The sequence below is a fragment of the Sceloporus undulatus genome, chromosome 3 (genome assembly GCF_019175285.1).
Source record: "Sceloporus undulatus isolate JIND9_A2432 ecotype Alabama chromosome 3, SceUnd_v1.1, whole genome shotgun sequence".
Classification (NCBI taxonomy): Eukaryota; Metazoa; Chordata; class Lepidosauria; order Squamata; family Phrynosomatidae; genus Sceloporus; species Sceloporus undulatus.
The window spans coordinates 103889510-103914073 of NC_056524.1; the positions used below are offsets into that span (position 1 = coordinate 103889510).

The following is a 24564-nucleotide window of genomic DNA, read 5'->3' on the forward strand; positions in this document are numbered from 1 at the left end:
CATTACCTGGCTGAAATGAGAGATCTATTTTTAAACATTATTTTTCCCATTTCATTTTTAAGAAAATAGAAAAGTCAACTATAAAATGAAATGAATGCAAGGAGAAAGAAGGGGAGGGGGATCAAAACATTTAATCGTTAAAATAGTGATCTGAAAAGGATGCCAAAAATAAAATATTAAATGTTTCATCTATATGAATGGAAAAATCCCTCTGCATTTCAGACCAATACTGAGAAGCATATACTCAAAAGCATACGTTAGAAAATGATACAAAGAACTGCATGGTTGTGGCATGGATCTGGGGCCGAAGGTGACATTTGGTCTTTACTGAGACATTTGACTGAATATAAGAGTCATGAGTGCAGTCCTGTGCATGTCTACTCATAAAGAATCCCTATTAGGTTCAATAGAACTTACTGCCAGGTAGGTATAAAACAGAAATTTCATTTAACTTTTGTTAGGTTAACTTTTAATTTTTGTATTAACAGGTTTTTTTATTGTATTATGCTTTTAAAGTATTGTAGGCCATTTGGGATCCCAAGGCAGAAAATAAATCCAATAAATAAGTAAATAAATAATCTAAAAGGGGTGTGCATGAGAGCATCTGTCTAGAATCACAGCAGCCCCTTTTACAAAACAAATAAAGAGTCAGTTTGCCAATATGTCAAAGACTACCGTATAAACTCAACTATAGGTCAACCTCATGTATAAGTTGAGAGTAGGTTTGGGGGTCAAAATTACAGATTTTGATGACCTGTGGCTAAGTCGAGGGTAAAATTTAGAGGCATGAAATAAAAGATCTAAAGAATGACACAAAGGAAAACCATGCCAAAGAACTTACAAAATTCCAGCATGCATGTTCATGCTCACTTTAAAGGCTGGATGGATGAGAAAATAGTGAGGTCAGGGCTTCCAAGACAGATTATGCTCTTGCGTTTCACCAGGGGATGATTCCCTTTTTTATAGGAGTTAAAGTACAGTACAGTACTTACATTGAGCCATGGATAAGTCAACTTAGGTTTGGGGGCAATTTTTTGAGTAACATTTCTAGACTTACACATGAGTATATACAGCAACTAAGCTAATTAAGGGCCATTGTGTCCAAATTGTCCAGGACTTAAACTGGCATCCTTCTGGTCAATGCCCTGTTCTCCCTGTGGAGAGTCACAAGACCAGAGAGTAAGTGAAATAGGACTTATATTATCCTCTCAGGTTCAAGCATGTCTTTATCTTCCAGACAGTTTATTAGTCTGCTTCTTCTAGCTCAGGCCCATCCATCAGTTTGGATGTCTGCCTACTCTCTTTAGAATATTTCTTTATATCATGGATAAGACTCAAAAACCTTTGACCTCCAGGTGTGTTAAACGTAGCAGTAACAATAGCAAGTACATTTCTATACCACTTCTCAGTGCACTTAAGCACTCCCTAAGTGGTTTACAATGTGTAAGCAAATTGCCCCCAACAAGCTGGATATCCATTTCAGTGACCTCTGAAGGATGCAAGCCAGAGTCAAGCCTGAGCTCCGGCTGCAACTGTACTCATAACATTGTGGTTTGTGAGTGAGTGGCTGCAGTACAAGCATTTGACCATGGTACCACCAAAATATTTGCCACCATACCCTTTCCATTAGCCATGCTGGGTGATGCTGTAGGCTACAACATTGGGAGGGCCAAAGATACCCTCATTCATACCTATTTGATCTCATTCATACCTATTTGATTGCCTGTCCATTTGCCTGACCTGTGAGATTCTGCCTTCATTGCAGTCTGGCTTCTGATAAATTTCTAGCTGAAATGCTTGCCAGCTGCAAATGATTCTTTCTCTAGATTAATGTTCCTTTGGGTCTTCCCAAGCACTCTGTCCAGCAGTATTGCCAGTCCTGCCAAGAGTCACATTCTGCATCCTAACATACTCTGATTCTCTCTAAAAATCACTTGAAAACCCAAAATGCACTAATTTAAACAGAACGGATATACTGGTAGAAAAGGACACTTCACTGTAGTTCAAAAGGTACTGCAGGGTAACAAATGAGCTTGGTATCCTATCTTTTCTTATATGGAACAACTGTTCTCACTACAGAAGCTCTTTATCAAGATACAAGCTCAGAATAATTCTTGATCCATTTTGTTATAAACCTGTACCTCCAATTGGTAAAGAGTTTCTATACTGGGAACAGTTATTTCACAAAACACCCACAGAGAAGATATGTCAAGGATGGCATTAACCTTGCTAATCAGTTCCACTATTTTTTAAAGGGGGTGTTTTGTAACCAACACAAACATGTGATGACAAAAAGAAAAAGAAAAAAAGAATGTCGATAAAAACCTATCCATAATCTCCAGGGGGAAATCATGTGAGCAGACAAGAGAAACTGCACTTCTGATTCCTAAGACAGCTGTGGCTCTTTTTCAGCTTCAATATTTCTAACAATAGCAAGGCAAAGAGAGTGGACATGTCCCCTGGTAGAACCAAACCATGTACCATCTGGCCACTAGTCAGGGGGAAAAAATCAACAAAACAGTGTGAATAATCCCCTCAGTCAGTATTCCAGATGCTCTTCTACCACATTACTCATGAAGGCTCTTTGTAGCTACTGCTCAAATTTATAGAAAGGATATGATGGTTGAAATTCTTGATCCCTAAACCAGAAGATGCATAATCTGTTGGTTGGATAAATGACTTGTAGGATGCTGTTCTGCTTTTCTGTATGTCCCTGTAAAACAGAAACAGCACCTTGAGAAAATCTCTTCTTGTGTTATTAATATGAGACATCATGTGTTCCAGGGATGAGTATGTACTTTATTTCTCATTATTTGAGGACATTTATTTAAATGACTATTTAGTGTATCTAGTAACAGTGGTATATATCTGAGGCTTAAAGTGGATTCAAAGGCTTGGACTGTAATCTCTTCTTTTGCAGTTTTATTTCAGCCCCATGGATTAATCATTTTTTAAAATAACTGTGTACTACACATTTTCAAAACTTTAAAAGTACAGTTTGTTTTAACTTTCAATTTCCAACTCACCGTGTCTGGATTTTTCTCCCAAATCAGGATTGATTCACACATCATGTTCGTTGATCAATGACTTGTAACAAAATATGATAGACAGCTTGTGAAAGCAGTACATTATAGGAAGATTCTGAGATCACCTCCAACCAGGGCGAGGGGGAAGTGGATGGTACTTATGTCGGTATGGCAGTAAACATGATCTCGGTTTCAGTTGGAACATCCAATGGACTATCCAAAGTGTGGAACCCACCCTTTTCCCCCAGTGCAACACAAGTCACACATTTAATTGCTAGCCATCAGGGAAGTAGCACCCGAGGGCCCCTTGACATTCTACACTATTAGAGCACTGCAGTTCCACTTGGTCCTAAATGCATTGCATGGAATCCTGGGTTTAGAGGAGATCATTGGTAGGGAATTATAAATGCCCCCCCCTCAATTGCAGACCACCAAGATGCCATACGATGTTGTCATGACAATTAAAGTGGAAGTATAGTGTAACTGTAGTGTGAAACAAACCTGCAGAGAAGTCACATACATGCAAAAGTGAAACATCCCTCCCACAGATCACCAGGATCTGAAGCTCAAAGAAGCTTAGACCAATAAATCCCCAAACAACGCAGCTCAGTGCAGCAAGTTAGAAGTAAGCTTACTGTCCACTGGGGCTTACTTCCAGTGAAATGGCTACAGGTTTGCAGCCTAATGCCTCACTGAAAACAAGGAGACTTCTGATTATATACAGTTCAGGTGACTGGAAATAATGTACTGTATATGCCTATATGTTATTGTCATATCTGAAAGGTTTAGTTTAGATAAGAAGAACTGGAATTTTGAGCTGACAAAGAATGGCATTGAAAGCTATTTGAAAAAGGAAGAGAAACATCTGATTGTGAGAATTTATAAACTATTGTTGAGATATAATACAGAAGATACATTGTGAGTTGGTCTAGGAATGTGGGGCATAACATACATTTATGGAACTGGGAGAAGATGCGGACCAAGGACATCCAAACTTTGATATGTTACAGTTTAAAAGAAAATGTCTACAAAATGATGTGCCAATGGTACATATCATATCATTATAAGAAAATAGTGGGGGGTTTTCTTCTTCTTCCTTTTTTTAGTTATAAAATGTTAACATTAAGAGTAAACTGAATAAATGAAGTTCACATATAAGGGAATAGGGAAAAGGATTAAGGGATACACTGTTTGTCTTGGCAAATGGGAAGTTAATATTTGTTATCCTTTTATTTGTTTACTGGTTTTTTTGGTGTTTTGGGGGGTTGAAAGGGGGATATATGTATATAGGGGAATGTTGGAGATTTGTCTTGTGCTTTTACAAATATGTGTGTGTTAATATATCATATAAATATATATACCATATATATATATATATATTTAAAAAAATACATTTTCCCTCTAAAAAGTGTTTTGGTGCTTCTGCAGTCCTTGTGGTGAGGTAATCAGTGGCGTCACTAGGGTCGGTGTCACATGGTGCAATAATTCATGATGTCACCTCCCCATCTCCCCATTGACCTCCTCCCATAACACACCATACAGAATATTTCATAATTTTTTGTATTAACATCACTCATAAATTGTATGTAATCGCAATACCATATATAATCATCTATAAGTCTAAAAATGTATGCCCAAAAATTAACCCCCCAAATCCTAGGTTGACTTATTTATTGGTCTTTATGGTAATGTGATAGCAGAGCTTTCAGATTTACCCTTGCAGTTTCTGTCCTGAGCCAAGCAGATAGAGTCTTTGGTGACTGCTGTTTGTTTAACAGTCAAAATTCATAATTTTGGCTCAAAAATTTGTTCTTGACTTATACATGAGGTCAATGTATAGTCGAGTATATACGGCAGTCGTGACATAAACAACTATCAAAATTAACATTTTACCTTTAAATTGTAATATCACAAATAGAGACTAAATGTACATTTATGTGTACATAATTTCATGTGCTCAAAGTGAAAATTCAGGCGGGGTACAGACCGCCCATAAAGGGCGGCCTGCTGGTGCCTGGTTTTGGTCTGCAGGGAAGCTGCAGCCTCCAGACTGCGGAGCTTCCCCGCAGACCAAAAAGAACCCATGAAAAGTGGGTTCTTCTTGTGATGCCCCTTACAACGTCGTAATGGCACCATGACATGCGGACGCTATGCGTCCGGCATGTCATAATGGTGGCACCTGTCTGAACAGGGCACCATCATTTTGACACCCTTGTCATGTGTGAGGGGCGAGGGGTGTCTAGAAGCGCCACCCTGAGGCACCCCTCACATGTGACGAGGGCGTCCTTTTCGGCCCATCTGGACTGGGCCATAGTAAGATGTGATGCTTTTGAAGAAAATTTTAAAAGAATATATTTAAAAAAAATAAAAATAAAAATGAGGCCTCTCCTTTCTCCTCCCATTGACTCTTGCTCCACTTGTATCATCTCTTCAGCACTTTAAAGGGATGCAAGTAAACATCACAGCCTGTTTCTGCCCCAAAGCAGATGTTTGTGGAGCAGTAGTGTCACCCTCCCTTTAGGGTGTCACCTGGTACAATCCATATCCCACACACAGCCCTAATGACACTCCTGTGGGTAGTGCTGTTTTGACAACATAAATAATGGCATTCAGAGCCTGAACATCAGATAGAGGAAATGATTATCATGTAAACTAAGGAGATTCACAACAGTGTACTAACCAAACCAGAGAAATGCTATCTGTTTACTGCTGTAGATACAGCAACATCATCACTACAGAACATCATGGTCCTGAAATATACAGCTTCGCATCTTGTTCTAAATCAAGAAAGAACTTACACAAATGTATTTTAATTACAGGTAGTTAATGAAAAGAAGACAACAGAAAAGCATCAATTTAAAAACTCAAGAGATACATCAGTACTAAGATGGCTATTTTTGCCCTTTTTGAGGCTCTAGCATCAGCCCTGGAGATGATTAAATGTTGTATTTGAAGATTAAAGGAATTTGTTAAAGCCATTTATTGGAATGGCTCATATTTAAAGAAGTACTTCAGGAAGTAATCAGCTGCTTTATAGTTCCATTGAGAAAGCTATCTTTCTGCCACTGTAACCTCAAATAATAACCATGTCATCAGTCTAAGCAATGAGATGTGTATAATATTTCAGAACAAACTATGTGGAAAGCATCTTATAAAACTGCATAACATACATTTTTAAAATATGATTAATAGAGCAGAAGTTAGAAAGACATCACAAAATATTCAGTATTAGAGAACATCTGGGAAGAAGCCTGGGAAAGATAATACAGAATACAGAAAATGTGGATTTTATGTGCTATATATATGAAGTGTGTCAGGATGTATTTTGAATTATGCAGGAAATATCTCTGTAAAAAGATATAGTGAAATAATTTTCCAGTCAAACTACTGTGGTTGGGCAATGTGTCCAAACATTGCTTAGAAAACACTAAGAGGCTCCATGTAAAATTATTCTGATAAGAATAATTCCTATCCCCTTCCATTGTCTACATTTTAACTGGGTAGACTAGAGCATGTTTTCTTCTTTGTGTTTATTATTGCAATCCCAGACATCTGTTCTTGTTCACCTCACTGTTGCATTGCTCAGTAATGTAGAAAGCTTGGGAGTGCATTCCAAGGTATTTAGATTACAAATCCTCCAATATCTAGATTCGAAAAATAAATTAAAATATGGTGAGCTTCAGGGCAAGACTAATTTTGAGAAATGATTTGGTAAGGATCCAAAGAATGTCATATGCATCCAGGAGTACTTCTGACCAGATGCACTGGATCACTTCTGATAATCTGGCACCATTCTGATAATCTGGCACCTTTTCCAGAAGGTACCAGAGAAACCTTAAACTCTCCAAAGTGATTTTTAGAACTCATTGAGGAAGGGGAATCAAAAATTCTAGCCAGTGGGAAAGGGTTTACTGCTATCACAAAAGCACCAAAGATTAAGTGCTGGTACTTGTTTAGCTACTCCTTTGGTATGCAGTGCTATTGCTGTTGTGTTCCTTCAAGTCATTTCTGATTTATGGCGACCCTAAGGCAAAACTATCAAGAGGTTTTCTTGCCAAGTTTCTTCAGATGGGGGTTGGCCATTGCCATCCTCTGAGGCTGAGAGAGCATGATTTGCCCAAGGTGATCCATTGGGTTTACATGGCAGAGCCAGGATTCCTACCCTGGTTTCCAGAGTCATAGTCCTGTGTTCAAACCACTATGCTACACTGGTGCTAACCTCTACTAAATCACAGGACAGATCTGGTTGCATAAAACTATGAATCATGGTTGCCTTTCCCACACCTTTACTTTCTTATATTTGAGAATCATGTCAGGTAACAAATACAAAGGTGGCTAGCACAATTCACCTTTCCTTGCAGTTGAGACCTATTGAAAGACAGATCTAGTCCAGTGAAGACATGATACCAGGAGAAAGTATTTTTCTAAGCCCATTTGTTATTTGTTTCTTAAAGGAAAATGCTATATCACTGGAGGGAGGGGGGGGGGGGAAAAAGGTATCATTATCAGGTAAAAATAAAGAATTAGCCCGGCCAAGATAGGAAGGGAAATGCCTATATCAAGACAAGAGTAATAGGTCTATCAAGAAATGTGGTGACGATATGATAGATGTTGGGGGGCAAGGGGAAGCTGCCAGTACTGCTGGTTCACCCCTTCTTATTCCAATACTGATGGAAAACATCTGGGGAAACAATTTAATCCTACAAATTCTGTTTGATTAGAATTCCAAAGATAAAGGCTAAATATGCATGATGATAGTTATGGAAGTCACAAAGTTTGGGGGAGGAAAAGGGATATAATTAAGTACACTGGGGAATATGTAGCTCTATTTTGTCTAACATCTATTTTGGAGCAGAAATAAAACCTAGCCTGTAATTTTTCCCCCTATACGGCATTCAGGCTGCATCCACACTGCAGAAATAATACAGTTTGAGACCACTTTAACTGCCCTGGCTCAATGCTATGGAATTCTGAGAATTGTAGTTTTAATCTGCAATTTACAGTCTACAATTACAGTTCTACAAATTACCATCTACAGTTCCCAGAATGCCATAGCAATGAGCCATGACAGTTACAGTGGTCTCAAACCAGATTATTTCTGCAAGTGTGGATGCAGCCTTAATCTCTAAAATCCACAATGACCTAGAGCTTCAGCATTACAGAAAAGGTCAGTCACTGATTAGTCCCCAAGATGACACTTTACTATCTCTGAGACAAATTTAAGGGTGACCACCTCTGATGTCCCAAACCTTGATAAAGATTTTTTTTTCTCCAGGGTTAAAAACTTAGAACATTAAATATGAGGAAAAGATCAAATAATGTATGAACATTTATACTCTTTGTGATAGCCACAGGAATTCTAAAAGCTACCTTTCTTTTATTGTAAGTGCTGTAAATTTGAAACAGATAAATATTTTAAAAATAAGTCCATGTATCTTTTTTCTATTGTTTTTCAGATCAATGTCCTTGCCAGCTGTTATAAACTGTGGGGACCTGCTGTTATATCATACTTGATCTTTGATTTTCTTCAGCCTTGCAATTTTAATAAAATCCAATCTGAAACATCAGCCACGTGAAACTGATGCTTATAAGAGGCTGAAGAGTTTTTGTTGTGTCCTGTAAAACCAGCATTTCAGTAGAATAAAACTCATTGTACAAAGCCCACAGACAGTGTTTGAAAAGATGTTTGAAAAGGCTACAAAACAGTCAAAGCAATCAAGGCATTTGCACATGGAATAAGTGAATTCTGTTCTTATCAGCTCAATCCATGCATGCAAAGAAATAAATGTCAATTTTACCTTACACACACATTTTTGCTGTAATTGTATACCTAGGGTGGCAGAAGGGAGGGAAAGAGCATCTTGAAAATAGGAACATGGTGCTTGGTTAGAACTGTAGGGTTTTTAAAAATTAATTTTGTTACTTGTCCCCCTCTGATTCAGATGGTACATATTCTTTTGAACCAGAGCTTTTTCTCCATATTAATACAATAAGCTGTAAAATGATGGTATTAGAAAAAAAAGTTTAATAAGGGAAAACTAGTTTTATTTTTTATCTATTTTAAGGGTGCTCTCTTAAATCTTTTTGAGTGGTTAGATGCATCTACATGGTAGAAATAATGCAGTTTTAGCCCACTTTAACTGTCATGGCTCCATCCTATAGAATCCTGAGATTTGTAGAAAGCCGCTCCTTTTTGAGCTGGCAAAAAGTCAGTGTTTCCACCATAGCAACAGCTTTTTGGCACTCCTGCATATGCGACATATAAACGCAGTGCTGCCAGAGCACCGCAACACTGCCTGCCATGTGGTTGGGCAGGCGGTGTGAAGCCGCCTTGGCGGAGGCATCAAAACATACATCATATACACCACAACCCCACACCGCCCCAAAGCCAGTGTATTGTGCCGGTCTGTTTTGCCCCATAATTTGTTCCTGGAAGACTAAATGAAACGTTTGATTTTCTTTCATTTTTGCAAATTCACTCAGACCTTTTTCTAGACCAGTTGTATGATACATCCCTGAAGGCTAGTTCACTCCCCTTTCCTTTCTTTTTCCTGATAATCTGCCAATTTAAAAAAAACAAACCCACAGCCTTGAGCCTAGTTCCTGTGCTTCTTTTCTGTCTAGCAAACAGAATGAGATTCTCAGCTTCAGAAATTTCTGCTCTTAAATTTCATATTTGCTTACACTCGCTTAGCCTCAAACGAAGGCAATGGCAAACTTCCTCTGAACAAATCTCGCCAGGAAATCCCTGCGATAGGTTTGCGTGACGGGCCATTCAGACTACCTTTTGTACCAATTTGTAACCCGGATTAAAAGTCACAAGTTCCTATTGGCACTGGTTTAAACACATCAGAATTAGGGTCTTTCACACTCGATCCCCCATGGAGTGGTTTTTCCGAAAGTGGATTATTTCCCATGTCTTTTAGGAAACCCTGTTTCTTCCCTGCTGCCGGCAAATGTGAATTTGGCCCCAGTCATGATTGGGTCAAGTTCAGGGGAGAGATTTGGGTCAGAGGGAGGACAGAGGGCAGAACATGCCTCCCTCTCGCAGGCAGCTTTCTCTCTCTCTCTCTCTCTCTTTTTGTAATTTTATTTTTGACAGATTATGCTAATGCTTGTTCTACAGGTTGATACATATTGATAGAATGTGTCTGCTTGTGCTACATTTCCCTTTCGTTTGCTTGCACCCATTCGGTTGGGATACAATGGCTGTAGGATACGCCATTTTTGACAAAAGCGGAAGTGAATTTGATTGACAACAAAGGAGGCTCCATTTTAAAGCGGTACTGCAAACGTGAACTTCAGAGGGGCAAATTGCATCGATTGAGGTAACTGGGTAACTTGTAACTGGGCTGATTCGGTATGGAGGCAACCAGATCTACCCAGTTCTATCGAGGGCAAATGGGCTAGTGAGAATGGGGCCTTAGAGTCTCCATAAGTTAGAAATGACTTGAAGGCAGACAGCAGCAACAATGTGCAGGCTTTAAGTGGTATACAATAATTAGAATAGTATGTAATACTGTACAATGTATTACGTATTATCTTCACCCAATTATGTGTAGTCATTTTAATTTTAAATTTATATATATATTTATGTTCTTATGTACCCCTGAAGAAGGCCATTGAAATGTATATTCAGTGGGCCCTTGGTATCCACTGGGGTTTGGTTCCAGGGCCCCCATGGATACCAAAATCCATGGATGCTCATGTCCCATTAAATACAGTGGCATAGCAAAATGCTGTTCCTTATATAACATGGCAAAATCTAGGTTTGCTTACTGGAATTTATATATTTTAGAATATCTTCAAGCCATGGGTGCCTGAATCCATGCACAGAAGCCTGTGGTTTTGTTACCACTCTTCAAAAGGCATACCTAAAAATCAACCAGCGATGGCGGCAAATGCAGCACTAGTGGCAAAAACAAATGACTATAATGTGATTTTTTTTTATTTATATACCGCTATTCCAAAGATCATAGCGGTGAACAGCAAGTAAGCTAATTTGCCCCCAACAATCTGGGTACTCATTTTAGCGACCTCGGAAGGATGCAAGCCTGAGTCAAGCTTGGGCCCTTTTGCTGGTCTTGAACTCGCAACTTTGTGGTTTCGAGTGAATGGCTGCAGTACAGGCATTTAACCACTGCGCCACCAGGGCTCCATTTTCTTCAGGTTGAGGGAAAACAAAGATTAAATTTCTGTGGACATAGTTGGATTGGTTGTTGTGTGCCTTCAAGTCATTTCCAGCTTATGGCAACCCTAAACCTATCATGTTTTCTTTTGGGAGGGTTTGTTCAGAGGAGGTTTGTCATTGCTTTCACCTGAGGCTGAGAGTATGTGACTTGCCCAATGTCACCCAGTGGGCTTCATGGCTGGAATGGGAACTGAACCCAGGTCCCTAGAGTCATTGTAGCTCAACCCTCAAACCACTACGCCATGCTGTCTCTGTTGTGCTCAAACACTCCCCCTGATTATGGCATACAAAGCATCCACGCTCATGAATGTGTGCTCCTTCTTCCTAGTATGGGGCAACCATGGATAGGCCTGCAGTGCCAAACAGCCTTTAGAGCCAACATGGTGCCGTGGTTTGAGCGTTGGGATTATGACTTTGGGGACCTGGGTTCAAATCCCAGTTTGGTTCGGCCATTGAAACCCACTGAATGATCTTGGGCAATCGCACATTAAAGTGTGACATTGAAAGCTTTCACAGCTGGCATCCTTGGTTTTTTGTGGGGTTTTCTGGGGCCCTGTTCTGGAAGAGTAACGTCAGAAATAAACCCTTCCAGAACAGGGCCACATAGCCCCAAAACCCCCACAAAAAACCTCAGAGTCAAACCCCCTCTGAACAAATGCCAGAAAACCCTTTAGCGTTTGAGACAGCTTTAACTGCCTTGGCTCAGTGCTAGGGGATTCTGGGAAGTGTAGTTTTGTGAGACATTGAGCCTCCTCTGTCAGAAAGAGAGCTCTGGCGCCACAATAAACTACAATTCCCAGGATTTCCTAGCCCAGGCCAGTTAAAGCTTTTTAAAACTGTGCTGTTTAGGTTGTAAGCCTGAAAAGGCAGGAAACTGTGTAATTAATTTTTTTTGTTAATTAGCAAGGTTTTGTTTGATTTAGAGGAGGCTTGCCACTGCCATATTTTGAGGCTGAGAGAGTGTGACTGACGCAAGGTAATCCTGGGGTTAACATTATGGCAGAGCTGGGAATCGAACCCTGGAACCCAGGAATCCTAGTCCAACGCTCAAACCACTACGCCACGCGGGGAACAGCCTCAAGGGGTCGGACATGCGCGAAACAAAACAGCAAAGGAAAAAAAAAGAGCCGTTGAAATAGAAAGCCCCGCCCACTTGCATAAAAAAAAGAGAGAGAAAGCGAGATGGCGCGAGGAACAGCAACGGCACGAGCTCCTCCCACTCCCTTCAGTCACGTGACTCCCCCACAAGAGCTGCGCCGACCTTTCCTTCTCACCCAACCCAACCTTCGATTTAAGTTATTCCAGCCAATCAAAACTGACGTCGCGAAGAGAGGCGGAGTTTTGCGTTATGCGTATGCGTGAGAACGTACGCCATTTGCGGAATAAGGCTTTGCGCCGCTCTGGGTCTGTGGTTGCTTTTTTTTTAAACCCCACCCCTTTTCCCCCCTCTTTTGAAAGCATGGCAACGGCGGCGGCGATGATGATGAGGCGCGCGATGACGGGGAGCTGCCCTTGGAGGAGGAGGAGGAAGCCCTTCGTGGGAGCGGAGGTGAGAGGGGAAAGGCCCCTTGTGATGGAAAGAGGCCGCCCAGAGTGCCCTTTTGAGGGATGTTGGACTCGAGCTCCCAGAGTCCCTGACTATTGGCCAACATGGCTGAGGGCTTCTGGGAAATGAAGTCCAAAAGTCTCTTAAAGGGGCATACAGTGGTCCCCAAGCTGTTCCCTTTAAGGGAGTTTTGGACTCCAGCTCCCAGAATCCCAGTCTATTGGCCGGCATGGCTAAGGCTTCTGGGAAATGAAGTCCAACAATCTCTTAAAGGGGCACAGTTTTTTTGGGGGGGGAACCAGTTTAAGACCGCTTTAACTGCCCTGACCCAGTGCTAGGGGATTCTGGGAAGTGTAGTTTTTATTTATTATTATATATATATATATATATACACACACACACACACACACACACACACATATACAGTATATATATTGAAATTCCATTCATAAACACAAAACAACACTATACAAAAACAATGACAATATGTCAAACATTTAAATGTAGACACTGTAAACAAACTAGACACTAAATGCATCCTGCCAACATGCAGCCATTAGTTTCATCTCTGGTTTACTGAACTCAAACTGCATACAGTCTTGATCATTTCTCATCTTGCATTTGTGCTTTAGCTTTCCATTTTGGTCAAGCAAAAATTTAAACTCCTTTCCTTTCCCAAATTGTAGTTTTGTGAGACGTTGAGCCTCCTCTATGAGAGACGGCCCTGGTGCCACAATTAGTTACAGTTCCCAGAATCCCCTAGCACTGAGCCAAGGCAGGTAAAGCAGTCTCAAACTGGATTATTATTTCTGCCCAAAATGGCATTTCGTCCTCTGGCCAGCCTGCCAGCTTCTCCAGGGGAAAAAAGGGAGGAAAGGGCACACGGTTTCCTTTCAGCAGATATCACTAAACATTAAAACCACTCTGCATCTGAAGAAGTGGGTTTATAGCCACAGATGCTTGTGTTTAAAATATAAACAAACCAGTCTTAATGGTGGTGCTGGGAGACCAGGGTTTGAATATCCCAATAGAGACCCACCTTGGGCAAGTCACACACTCTCAGCGTCTGAGGAAACCCTCTCTGGACAAGCCTTGCCAAGAGAACCCTGTGATAAGTTCACTATAGGACCTCTATAAGTCAGAAATGACACACACCATCATTGCTGAGACATGCTATATCCCCTCCTTCCTCCTGTTTATACCACAAGGTGCTAACATTTCAGCCAGTGTTTCTTAGCCTGGAGTCGGTACTCTTAAAAGAAACGTGATAGAAAGGAGAAGGCCCCATGCTGCCTCTGTCACAGGAAAGCCTTCAGTGGGTACGTTTCTGCTTTTCATAACTGTCAGAGTCACCTTCTAATGCTAGCCTTCTTTACAGATTCTTAGCATGAGATTTGTGCTTCACACATGACTTCTGGCAGAAAGCCTTCTTCAGTTTTAGAGTTTTGGATAGGACAGTTGCACTCAAATCAGGCTGCTGCCTTGGAAGAAATCAGTGATAACCCATATCAACTGCAACATTAGGGCTGCATCCACACTACACAAATAACCCAGTTTGACACCACTTTAACTGCCGTGGTTCAATACTGTGGAATTCTGGGAACTGTAGTTTGCTGTGGCACCAGAGCTCTGATAGGGAATTCTGAATGTCTCACGAAACTACGGTTTCCAGGATTCCATAGTATTGAATCATGGCTGTTAAAGTGATGTGAACCTGGATTATTATTCACTCAAAACCACAAGGTTGCGAGTTCAAGACCAGCAAAAGGGCCCAAGCTCGACTCAGGCTTGCATCCTTCTGAGGTCGCTAAAATGAGTACCCAGACTGTTGGGGGCAAATTAGCTGACTTGCTAATTAGCTTACTTGCTGTTCACCGCTATGATCTTTGGAATAGCGGTATATAAATAAAACAAATTATTAATTATTATTATTTTTGCAATGCGGATGCAACCCTATTGTTATCACTGATTTCTTCCATGGTATTCCAAGGCAACAACGTGATTTCAGTCAAACTGTCCCTATCCAAAACTATACAACTGAAGGAGGCTTTCTGCCAAAAGCCATGTGTGAAGTAAGAGTTTGTAAGTCTGTAAGAAGGGTGGCATTAGAAGGTCTCCGTGACTTTGACAGTTATGAAAGGAAGAAACTTTCCCAGCCCAGGATTTATGAAAGTTCTTCAGTCTTCAGTAAGGAGTGTGTAAAAGGCATTGGTTCTCAGCTGTGATACCATGAGTGGGAAACAGAATTAGCCTAGGTGGGATGCAAGTTTTATAGCAATTACTAAAAATTCACCCTCTTTCAGTTCCCATGGCCTCCTGCTGAGTGTGCTATACTGTCTCCTTGATTCAGCTTGCCATAGAATATCTATGATCTTCTGGCATGCTAGCAGTAATTTAAACATTTTGTGCTTCTCTTAATGCCCCCTGCCCACCAGGATGTGTCAATAATGTGCTTCTTCTTGCCAATAGCTATCTGAAATTTTCATCTACTAATGGAGTTACTATTTTCCTTGTGTTTACACCCGTCAATAGTATTGCATTTTTAATGTCTGTAAAAACTAGCGTGATACATTTCTATCACATTGTCAACATACAAAAGTCTTAAGAAAGGTGGACTTTTTGCTTCTGTCGTGATGGGACTCATGTTCTTTATAGAGCAATTCCTGGGACCATAAAGTAACAAAAGATTTAGACCTACTGGGATAAAGGATAGAGGCCAGAGTTCTCTTGGTGAGCAACGTTGACAGCTGTACTTTTCAGACAGCTAAGGTGTATGAGGGTCTGTGCTCTTTGGAAACGGTGATGCAGTTGCCACTCAGTGCACACTGTATTGTCATAACAGGCAAAGAGAATGATCACTTTATAAACTGTAATTGAACTTGTTTTTCTGCTTTCTGTTAATTATTTTATACCTTGAAAGCCAACTGTTAGAGAAGGCTGCGTTCTTTTTGATATCCTCTCCTGAATTCTACTAATTCTTGACAGACAGTTTAAAACACTCTCAAATCACTTTGTTATAGTACTACTGAATTAACGTATTAACAAATTAATGCCTCTTTCTTGTCTTTTAAAATAACATACAGCTTTTAGTATATTTTATCCTGTAGTTTATCTGTATATTTTAACATTTTTCAACAAATATCCCTTGTCCATTTTTATTTTTGATGTACAGGAGTTCCTATGGACCTTTTGGGGGTACAGTATTAGATATTGCCCTGGGAAGTGTCATGTTACTTCAGTTAGTATAGTGATAAAAAAATAAGATAAGGCAAGTGTTTGCCACAGGCTTTAAATCTGAAATAAAAGGAAAAGGATATGGATAGAGAAAAGAAAAATAGGGTGTGATAGGAAGGTGTAGTGACTGAAAGGCCACTTCTGGTTAGAAAAATGGATAAATCTTCAGTAGTTTGTAATATGAGAGCCAGCGTGGCGAAGTGGTTTGAGTGTTGGACTACGACTCTGGAGACCAGGGTTCAGTCCCCAGCATAGCCTTGAAACCCACTGGGTGATCTTGGGCAAGTCGCATGCTCTCAGCCTCATGTGAAGGCAGTGGCAAAACCCCTCTGAACAAATCTTGCCAAGAAACCCCTATTATAGGTTCACCTTTGGGGAGCTGTAAGTTGTAAATGACTTGAAGGGACACAACACACACAGAGAGTTTGGAATATTAAAGAGTGAGGCTCTGTGGATTTTTGGTTCTGAGATTTGGGGATTCAGCAAGCAACGTGTCTAGATGGAATTGGACTCCCCTCAAAGGAGCAAGTTTGTATCTTGTAAGTACTCCTGGTTCACACTGTCACTGGAGGCACAGGTAGACTCCATGGCTTGGGGTGCCTTTAGTCATCTTTGGTTAATCCTCTAGCCAAGGAATTTTTTATTATTATTATTATTTTTGGAGTCAAGTAACCTGACTTAACTTGACTATCCATGAATTAACCTTATTAATTCATGCACTAGTAATGTCCTGGTTAAAATACAGCTATGTGGTCTAAATGAGGCTGCCTTTGAAGATCACATAGAACCTGTATCTAGTACAAAATGCATCAGCTACACTGCTGACCAGTGCCCCTTACAGAATTATACGATGCTGTTTTAAAGGAATTATATTGATTTCTGCCATGATTGAAGGTACTGGTGATGACATTCAGAGCACTAAATGACCAGAGCCATCAGTGCATGAAGTAGTGCCTCTGCCTATATAGCTTGCCTTTGTATTGAGATCTATGGGATAGATTGTAGCTTGCCAGTGGGGGCAATACACTACGTGAAAACATGTAGGTGACTCTTATGTGTTGTTGAATGCTTTTCTCTTACCCATGTTGGCTCCATTTTTATGCATTGGTGAATCAAAGCTGCAAAAAAATTTTTAGGGGGTTGCTCACATCTGCTATGGAGTATAGACTCACATTGCAGTGGCAGCTACAGAAACACATGCTGCTCTGTTTTGGTCATACCACTGACAATAGCATCCTTATGGTGAACTCTCCCACTTCGGCACAAATGGTGTAACAGAAATTATTATATTGGCTATCTATCACTTTGCAAGCCAGTGGAGCAGGACATGGTATAATGGCTGTACTCTGCTACTGGTTCAGTAACCATAAGGAATATGTGGATATTTGATAAAATCTAAGCATTTGAAAATGTGAACTCTCCATATTGCCACTTGATGAATGAAATATTGAAGTCATGCTCTGGCCAATGCATTGACTGAATGTAATTTATGTTGACATACCAAGTTCTCTTTGAGTAGAATTTGTCTAGTTGGAATTAACACTAGGCCTAACTGATCTTATGAAATTAAGTGATTTTAAGTAATTTTAAGAAATTTGAAACTTGCATCTGGATTCCTTATTGTAATTAATGTAGACCAGTTAAATTTTAATCACTGATGCTATGTGTGCTGTTAATTAAATTAATGAATGAGGGTTTACTGTAGAAATCAGGAATCCACAACATCAGGACACTAGTATATATATAACAGAGTATTCAGTGATGGTGGGTTTAGAAATTCCAGCTGTGCTTCCACATTTTGACACGCGAAAATCTGGGAGGGGTGGATAGCCAAGGTGTTCAGACAGTGGACAATCTGCTTTACAGAAAGATCCATTTTGTTCTGTTAATGGAAGCTAAGCCCTGTAGTTCTGTCTCTGGAACTTCCAACTAGGCACATACAGTGTAGTCAGACAGTTTAATGTAACTGCTTAATGTTCCAGGCAAGCGAAAGCCAAGAAATGGCTCTTTTCATCTATTGTATGCTGTTTCTACAAAGTGATAAGTAGTACTGATGAGCTCTCATTCTCATTTTTCTCCAGTTTTCATTCTCATCATTGTACTTGTTTCTGTAACTGTCTTCTGCACTCCACTCATATTTGACATAATAAAAATGGCCTTCCTATATCAGTGCTATGGCAATGTACTTTTGTTCCATCAGGGAAAGGGACAGTGGATGGCATAGTGTTGTCTTAGCTTAGTTTACTAACAGTGCCACTGGTAAAGGGTTCCTTTAGCATAATCTTTGGCACTACCGCCATGTATAAAGAATCATCAGAAGGATGCTTCATTTCTTTCCTACAAGGGCTTAGATCATTTGTAAAAGAAATTACTGTATTTTTTATGGTGTAAGTTTTAACACTTGCTAGAGCTGGCATTATATAGTGGTTTGAAGGCTGAACTACAACTATGGAGCCCAGACTTTGTATCTCAGCTTGGCCATGGAAGCCTACTGGGTGATATTAGGCAAATCACACTCGCTCAGCCTCAGAAGGTGACAAAGGCAACCACCAACAAATCCTGCCAAGAAAACCCTGTGATAGATTCATCTTTGGGTTGACATAAGTCGGAAACAACTTGAAGGCAGACAGGAACAGGAAAAATTATCTCTAACATTTGTCAGAAGTGTTTGCTAGCAAAGAATGGCATCCTTCTAACTTCTGCCGGAAGCCAAGTTTGTTTGTTGCTGAAGTTCTGAAGTACATTGATTCTTTATCAAATAACTTAGAGCTGCAGCCCCAAAGTCTTCTATGAATAAGTACCATTAAAATCACTGGGACTTATTTTTAAGTAGACAGATATAGGATTAAATCCCATTGTTAGTCCTAATTAGAATAGACCTATTGGATCAGTGGGATTTACCTATGTCTTAACTCACCATTCAACAGTTGATTGAATGTGTCTACTCTAGTTGGGAATAACCGACAGAATGCCAACCAGAGGTGTGTGCTCTGTGGTATAAAATTAAGAATGTGTGTCCAACTGCAGCTTAAAAATACCCTGCTGAACAGACCTCAAATATTACACCCTTTAGCTTGTGGCGGTTTTCTTTTTCTTGTAACTTGTTTCTTTCCAGAGAGACAACTCCAGTAATCTGTTTATGGAATAATTAGACTGCTGAGAAGCTTTGTTAATACAAGCATGGGACAAATAAAGTAGTGCATAAAGTTGGCTCTTTGCCAAGCTTCAGCCATTACTGCTTTGCCAGTGATTCTTCTGTTCCTTTGGCAGAGTGCTTGATTGAAATTACAGTTGTCTTCCCCACTGATTATCTTGGTAAAAGAGAAACAAATCTGTCTAGCCGTATCTTATAGTCTTCCACAAAAGCCAAAGGACAACTGTCTCTTGGATCATTGTTTTGAGCAGGAATTGTGTTTGCTAGTAGGCATTAATGGCAATTATTCTCTGGTTTCAAGATGGAAAGAATAATTGCTCAGCCAAGCCTATCAGCCTCTGAAACCAGGCATTTTCAACGGGTTGCCATAGTCAGTGCATAAGGCAATAGAACTATATGCTGAAAGGTTTGGAATCATCATCTGAACTATTGGGAAATGGCCAATACTTGGTAAGATGGTAAACTACCAGAATATTATTAAGGCTTTGTCTTTGCAAATCATTCATAGTAAGGTTAATTGACATGTTCCAAGTAAGCTTGTATAAGAGAGGCAGGCTTAATATACTCTGGATACCTGCAAAAAACAAACAAACCTATCTAACATTTATGACAGTTTTTATCCCCTTTCAGCAAAGGTAAATAGGTGCTAGATTGGGAGGTTGGTATGAAATTTGATATCCTGAAAGTCTTGGGTTTAATTTTCTTAAAATGTCTGTCTGTCTTCCGTGTTGTCCACCATGAATTTCATAGAATTTTCTTAGGCAAGGAATACTCAGAGGTGGTTTTACCAGGTACTTCCTCTGAAATATAGCCCCCAACACCTGGTACAGTATTTCATTGGTGGTCTCCCACTCAAGTACTAACCAGGGCCAACACTGCTCGTCTTCCAAGATCAGACCAATACCTTTTAGGGTATTTAGTAGTGGAGCTGAAATCTTGAAAAATACAGCAACCTTTTCATTTGATTGCTATTAATAATAATAATATTTATTTATACCTTACGTTTTTAGAATTTTTTCTTCCCTCAGCACTATAAACTGGTTTGTATCTGTGTTTCATCCTCTTTGGCATGCTTACTAAAATAACTTGAGAACACTATTTTTGAGCCAGCATGGGGTAGTGGTTTGAGTGTTGGACTGTGACTCTGAAGACCAAATCATACTTAATTGTGGCAAATTTATGAAAATCACATTTACTAGTGAAATGTTCTCTCTAAAAATCTTTATGTCCTTCAATGTAACTTTGGGTTACAGTTGACTATAGAGTTGTGCTGGAGGATCTAGAGAGTTAATGTTGTGAGCCGCTCTGAGTCCCAGTTTTGGGAAAAGGGTGGGATGATGATGATGATCGAGAGGACATACTAATAAAATATTTGAATACAGTCGGCCCTTCTTATACATGGAGTTTTTATACATGGATTCAAGCATCCATAGTTTGAAAATGTACCAAAAAAAGTATAAATTTCAAGTATCAAACCTTAATTTTCCATTTTTTATAAGGGACACCATTTTGCTATGTCATTATATTTAATGGGACTTGAGCATCCACGAATTTTGTTATCCACAGGGGATCTTGGAACCAAACCCCAGCGTATAACAAGGGTCCACTGTAATCAAATCCGCAAAAAGTCAAATCTGCAAATGTGGAGGGGTGACTGTATGAGCTACATTGTATAAAAATATGTGTGCTCTTACCCTGAAGTTTAAGTTGCATTTTATTTCAAAACAATCCTTTGAGTTGGATTAACATAGTAGAAGGGAACCCTGAGTTCTGGAGAGTCCCCATATGACCAGTAGAGGGTCCTGCAGCAGATGGTCTTTCTTGAAGGGCTATCCCTTGAGCACTAGCAGGGAGATTTCCCCACGTTCCTCCCGCACACCCACCCATCTCAAATTGGTACTGCAGGCAGTGTTCTAAGACAAACGATGGAAGCTCCTTTAAGTGCTAGCTGCAAAGAGATGCCACCCCTCTTTCTGAATAAAGACAATTGGAATAGGTGGCAGTAATAAGAAGGGACTGATGATGTAAAACAAGGAGACAAGATGCAGCTCCTTGATGTCATTCAGCTCACCATATTACGCATGCACACACACCACACACAGTGTTGGGTCATTTCTGGTTTATTGAAGGTGAGAGGTTTAACAGATTAGACTGTAATTGGACAGCTATCCAGAAGAAGAGACCCACGTTCCCCGAGTTATTTTTTTATTAATGGAGTAGTGCGGCTGCTTGAGAGCAGAATCTACAGCCAGGTTATTTCTACCACATATTTTTCTTTAAAGGATTACATCTTGGCCAAGCTGGACTTTATAATGTTATACCAGTCTAGATAATATTAAGCAGTCTTACGTATTGACTTTTAAAACTTAGAATACAATGTGAAATTAATCTCCTGCTTTGCTAGTATAAAGACTGACATGTGTCTCTTAATATCTACTCACTGCCTATTAAGAAGTTCTTGTGTTTCACTTAGAGCTAGAGACAGACTTGGATAACTTCTGGACTTTATATTTTCCAAAAATGTGGGTCAGCTGTTTCTTCTTTGTCCCAGAATTCTAGATATAACCTGAAGCATGTGGCACCTCTCAGAGACAAAAGGAATACTGCCTGCAGTCTCCTTAAGACAGACCTTACAGCTGAAGCATCGAGTCAATTTTGTTTCTTCTTACTCTTGCCTTTTGCTAACATCCAGCCTCCTGAACATGGCTGGTTAACTTGAAAGCTTTTTCACTAATTTGTGACATCTTGTGTGAATCTGAGCTTTCATTGATTTGAGTCCAACATTTGAGCTTCTGTTACACGCTAGCTCTTTAAAACTTGCTCATGTTGCTAACTGTGGCTCATGTTGCTAACTGTGGTCCAAAACACACAGCAGTTTGAGACTGCTTTAACTGCCCTGGTTTAGGGCTAGATAAGTCTGGGAATTGTAGTTTTGTGAGGCATTTAGCCATCTCTGTCAGAGAACTCTGGTGCCACAATAAACTACAATTCTCATAATTCCCTAGCACTGAGCCAGGGCAGTTAAAGTGGTCTCAAACTGGATTGTTTCTGCAGTGTGTTTTGGACCTAGATTTCTGTTACAGCAGACCCTTACCTTATGCATTGAATATAATGGGGCATGTGCTTGCAGCGTGGCAGAATGTGCGCGCCATGGACATGCACGCCATTCATTATTTTCCCGCATGGCTTCAGCATAAGCTGAAAGCCACGTATAGTGTGCCCACATATGGCACAAGCACACTGTACTATTTATGGGGCAAACATTGCTCTCTGTGGATCTGAGTGAATTGTGTTCACTGTATTTCCATTCTGTATTTCTTTCCTCACGTGTGTTAAAGCAGCATAGAGCTTCCATGCAGTGTTGAGGCCAAGACCTGCTTACCATCAGCAAGGTGGCTGCATCCTGTTGTTCAGACAATATGCATGCTTTCATTTTTATATTGCAGTTTGTTTAAAAGCTGCTCTGTATTTTTCCTTCCTAGACATTTAGACTAATCTGCTCAACAACAGCAGTGCAGAAGAAAAATGTTGCTGCTTCAGGACCTGAAAAGTACACAGAAGCTTTTATCAAAAAACAGATTGAAGAGTTCAACATAGGAAAGAGACATTTAGCCAACATGATGGGAGAAGATCCAGAAACTTTTACCCAAGAGGATATTGATGTAAGTATGGTTGCTCAGTTGGAGAAGTAATTTACTGCAGGGTTTCAGAATTGAAAGCTCTTTGCTTCAGCGTGAGCCCCTCAGCTCTCTGTGAATTTTAATCGAACTGTCAGCATACGAGAGAATACTACTATACATAGAAAACATTGCAACTGTGGCTCTGAATAGAGATTCTGCCCCTACTACTGTGCGAGGTCAGACATCATGGTGTAGAACTCTATACTATACCTTGCTAAAGCACAGCAGGTTCTTTTTAAAACTACTAATGGATAATCCCCTTGATCTGAGGTCGTAAGAACCACTATCAAGGTTTATGTAGCATTTGGAAGCATTTATCCGTAATTTGACCTGCTGAGTATACTTACACTGGGGTTTCATGTATGATACTATAACAGCTAGTATTGCAAGTGACCTTTTGTTGCATTTTGGGACCAACACTTAGGCTGCAACTCTTTTACATTTCTTTTGGTCTAAGATCCCAGTTACTTATGTCTTAGTAAACATGACTACAGTTGCCCTTCTGTGCTAAGTTTGACTTGTGGCTTTGCTGTATATTTGTATCCAAGTCTGTTTCTTTCTAATCTTCCTTGTATTAGATGCTTTGCTCCTCAACTGTATATGACTTTTGAAGTAAAAACAATTTGAATTAGCATTTCCTCTTCCCCTGTAATTTTTTTTAATTCTCCTTTTTATTACCATTAGTGATATGGCATAACTTGCAAGTGATGGTTAATCATGGGAAGGTAATATAATATCTATGTGTAGGGGTAGAATGCTTCCTGAATACCCACTATTGGGATAGGCAGTAGGGAGGACATTACTCCCATATTCTGCTTTAGAATAATAATAATAATAGTTGTTATTTCTTACCTGCCTCTCCTTATAGATCAAGGTGGGGGACAACAACAGTTCAGTACTCAGAAGCATTCACATTGCTACTGGTTAAAATAAATAGTGGACTTGCCTTCCAGTCTAGCAAGGTAGTTCTTATTTTTCTTGAGTTAACTTTTTAAAACTATGCCTTTTATTTTCCTACTTGGCATCCCCCCCCCCTTTTCTCTCTTTCCAGAATGACCCCTGCCAATTGTTTGCTATCATATGTTTGGGTCTGTAGAATACAACATGACAGGTCTCATGGCACTGAGGCTAATGAAAAAAAATTGTAAAGTAGTTCAATTTGCAATTTATTTATTAATCTGGTTCACATTATGACATCCATGCTGTGTGCCTTACCATGAACTCATGGTTATATGGAGTTTCATTATTTATGTGCAGTTCTACACAGCAGAGTAAAATGCCAGCATGCAGATTGTTACAATAAGCAGTCAGTTATTTAGGTTTAAATCACATGCACTCATGTTATTAGTATATTAGAACTGATATTCTAATTCTCTATTTGTGACTCTCACTTCAGAATATGTGATAAGGACATTTCCATCCTTTCATGTCATCCTAGGTGGCATATGCCACAACAGCCAAGAGGTATTTACTACAAAACGTTTTGAAATTCTCTTCTAGCTGATGTCAGGTAGTCATCTACAGTCTTGGCCTCCAGACATCTTTATTAACTCTTTATCATAGCTTTCCCAGAGTTGTGACTGAGGCTGTTGAGCTGCAGAAGTTATAGCTTTATTGTTTTATTTTTATATTATAATGTTGGAAGTATTGTTGTGTTCACATTGTCAAATAAATTTATAACCAGTGATGTAGATTAAACAAGACATACCCAGCTCCCCACTTCTGCAGAAAGG

General features: G+C 39.9%; 1 protein-coding gene across 1 annotated transcript in view; it reads left to right on the forward strand.

Annotated features, from left to right (window-relative positions):
- The first annotated feature begins 12563 nt into the window (after positions 1–12563).
- MRPS9 (mitochondrial ribosomal protein S9) overlaps positions 12564–24564 on the forward strand; it is a 41671-nt gene continuing 29670 nt past the window's right edge. The window contains exons 1-2 of the mRNA XM_042457530.1: positions 12564–12766; positions 22634–22813. Of these exons, the coding sequence (XP_042313464.1) occupies positions 12566–12766; positions 22634–22813 (381 nt within the window). The 5' untranslated portion in view covers positions 12564–12565. The remainder of the gene's footprint in view (positions 12767–22633; positions 22814–24564) is intronic.